Source organism: Ruditapes philippinarum, unplaced genomic scaffold (assembly GCF_026571515.1).
Source record: "Ruditapes philippinarum isolate M1 unplaced genomic scaffold, ASM2657151v2 ctg15644_1_1_1_1, whole genome shotgun sequence".
Lineage (NCBI taxonomy): Eukaryota > Metazoa > Mollusca > Bivalvia > Venerida > Veneridae > Ruditapes > Ruditapes philippinarum.
The window spans coordinates 472-3,427 of record NW_026861006.1 but is presented as its reverse complement, the minus strand read 5'-3'; the positions used below and the strand labels follow the sequence as shown (position 1 = coordinate 3,427).

General features: G+C 39.3%; 1 protein-coding gene across 1 annotated transcript; it reads left to right on the top strand.

The window, feature by feature from the left end:
• Positions 1–225: 225 nt before the first annotated feature.
• Positions 226–2,456, top strand: LOC132714201 (vitelline membrane outer layer protein 1 homolog). The gene is made up of 2 exons (XM_060696992.1): positions 226–1,749; positions 1,992–2,456. The coding sequence occupies exons 1-2, from the start codon at positions 1,495–1,497 to the stop codon at positions 2,256–2,258; spliced, it is 522 nt and encodes a 173-aa protein (XP_060552975.1). The 5' UTR covers positions 226–1,494; the 3' UTR covers positions 2,259–2,456.
• The last annotated feature ends 500 nt before the right edge of the window (positions 2,457–2,956 follow it).

Here is a 2,956-nt window from a genome sequence, read left to right as displayed (position 1 = left end):
TAACTAATCAAGGGCCATAACTCTGAGTTAAAGTGTCTGACCGGCACAAGCCGACGATATGCGCATCTCCTCTTGGTATTGAAGGTTCCCCTAAAGTTTCGTTGAATTCCAGCCAGTAGTTTCAGAGAAGTAGTGCGTAAACGTTTTTTACTCTATATGCATACTACATAACTAATCAAGGGCCATAACTCTGAGTTAAAGGGTCTGACCGGAACAAGCCAACGATATGCGCATCTCCTCTTGATATTGATGATTCCCATAAAGTTTCGTTGAATTCCAGACAGTAGTTGCAGAGAACTACTCCGGAAACGATTTTTACTCCATATGCATATTGCATAACTAATCAAGGGCCATAACCCTGAGTGAAAGTGTCTGACCCGAACAAGCCGACGATATGCGCATCTCCTCTTAGTATCCCATAAAGTTTCATTGAATTCCAGCCAGTAGTAGCAGAGAAGTAGCGAGGAAACAAATATTTTTTCTATATGGATACTGCATAACTAATCAAGGGCCATAACTCTGAGTTAAAGTGTCTGACCGGCACAAGCCGACGATATGCGCATCTCCTCTTGGTATTGAAGGTTCCCCTAAAGTTTCGTTGAATTCCAGCCAGTAGTTTCAGAGAAGTAGTGCGTAAACGTTTTTTTACTCTATATGCATACTACATAACTAATCAAGGGCCATAACTCTGAGTTAAAGGGTCTGACCGGAACAAGCCAACGATATGCGCATCTCCTCTTGATATTGATGATTCCCATAAAGTTTCGTTGAATTCCAGACAGTAGTTGCAGAGAACTACTCCGGAAACGATTTTTACTCCATATACATATTGCATAACTAATCAAGGGCCATAACCCTGAGTGAAAGTGTCTGACCCGAACAAGCCGACGATATGCGCATCTCCTCTTGGTATTGAAGGTTCCCATAAAGTTTCGTTGAATTCCAGCCAGTAGTTGCAGAGAAGTAGCGCGGAAACGATTTTTACTCCATATACATACTGCATACATAATCAAGGGCCATAACTGTGAGTTAAAGTGTCTGACCCGAACAAGCCAACGCTATGCGCATCTCCTCTTGATATTGATGATTCCCATAAAGTTTCGTTGAATTCCAGCCAGTAGTTGCAGAGAACTACTCCGGGAACGATTTTTACTCTATATGCATACTACATAACTAATCAAGGGCCATAACTCTGAGTTAAAGGGTCGGACCGGAACAAGCCGACGATATGCGCATCTCCTCTTGATATTGATGATTCCCATAAAGTTTCGTTGAATTCCAGCCAGTAGTTGCAGAGAACTACTCCGGAAACGAAATTCGGACGGACGGATGGACGGACGGAAGGACGGACCGACAACGCCAAAACTATATCCCCCTCCCGATTCCATCGGCGGGGGATAATCAACCACTCGGTACGCGCTACAGAAGCATTTAGCAGGTGCGCGATGATGTAAAATCTTACATTTTGTTACATGCACTGATTATACACTTCAGATGGTAATACGATATTACCAAAATACACATACTAATTTTTTACATGGTATATGGTTCGTACTGTTGACTATGTATTTCCTGCAATTTGTCAGCGTGCTTGCGATTTCTCCTGTTGTTGATTGTTTTCTCATTCATCGCGTAGCCAGGTATTCAGTTGTTGATACTATTGGACATACAAATCGAGCTAGTTGGGGACCGCGGGGTTGTGCACAGTATTGTGCGGAAGGTACATATGCTGCCGGATATGAAATGAAGGTAAAATAATATTCTATCAATTTGATCTTGCCACATTTCGCTATGTAAATGTTGTATGTACAGTAGATTACAAATGTCAGGTCATATAAGTGGATTTCAAGATATAGCTATCTGCGGTTTCATCGTTGTATTAAGAAATTGTAAAAAAGCTAAGCATAAAGATCTCAATAAGAAATCCACAAAATACACGATTTCCGAAGCTGCATTTTACTTTAATAGCCATCATACCATTATAATTTTAGATTGAGCCAAAACAAGGAGCTGGGGACGATACTGCACTTAACGCAATTAAGCTTGTGTGTTTGTCACTAAAAGGAAAACACTTTGGTGGAACAATCACTTCAACAGTTGGACCTTTTGGAGACAGGGGTGGGGAACATATGTCTCCTGATAATACGTTTCTAAAGGAGTTTGCGTTACAAGTTGAAGATGACCGACATGTAAGATTTACATACTACATTCCTTTTCTTTACAAGGTACTTATTAAAGTCATTATTTTCATCTCGTAGTTGCACACCATGATGTGCCCAAAACACATCATTACACGGGAGTCACGGGTTTTAAAAAGGGTAACATTTAAGAAGAAAAATTATATAACAAAGCATTCGTTTGGAGTTGTCTATTGTTGTTTGACCGGGTAGAACCAAAAGAAGCGGTGTGTATATATACTGCAAGAGTAGTTAAAACTGGAAAAAGGAATTGTGTAGGTTTTTATTTGTTTGGGTCGTCAGACCAAACAAATAATGGTAGCGAAATTTCAGAGTCTAATGTTCTTAATTGCAAATGCCGAAAGTAGTCCACTTTTTTGAAGCGGTTACTTCCCTTTTGTATGTACACTAAAGCCGAAAAAATCAGGGGAGATCACTGCGTAAAGATGGTCAAAGACAGGCGCATCAATTTTCAAGCAAAAGTAATTTCCCGAATGGTCGAAGATTTCTAATATTGTTTTTCTGGTATTTTTCTGATCGAAAATAACTAAATACAAAAGCGGACATTCAATCTCTGACACAGAAGTTTATGACAAACCTAACAACAAGTAGTTCTCAAAACAGCTTAAAACTAGCGATTTAAAAGAAAGAAATATTTTATTTTGTTACAAGTATCCAACAAATTACAACGCATTTAAAGTTAAACAATAAGCGTTGGCCCTTATAGAATTCAATAAATGCACAATCACAAATTACGCGGATGAAAATATGATTTTATC

Excerpts from the sequence above, each read along its gene's own strand:
- LOC132714201 (XM_060696992.1), top strand. The coding sequence starts at position 1,495 with ATGGTAATACGATATTACCAAAATACACATACTAATTTTTTACATGGT. Across the intron at positions 1,750-1,991 it reads CTGCCGGATATGAAATGAAG|ATTGAGCCAAAACAAGGAGC; the intron begins GTAAAATAATAT and ends TTATAATTTTAG.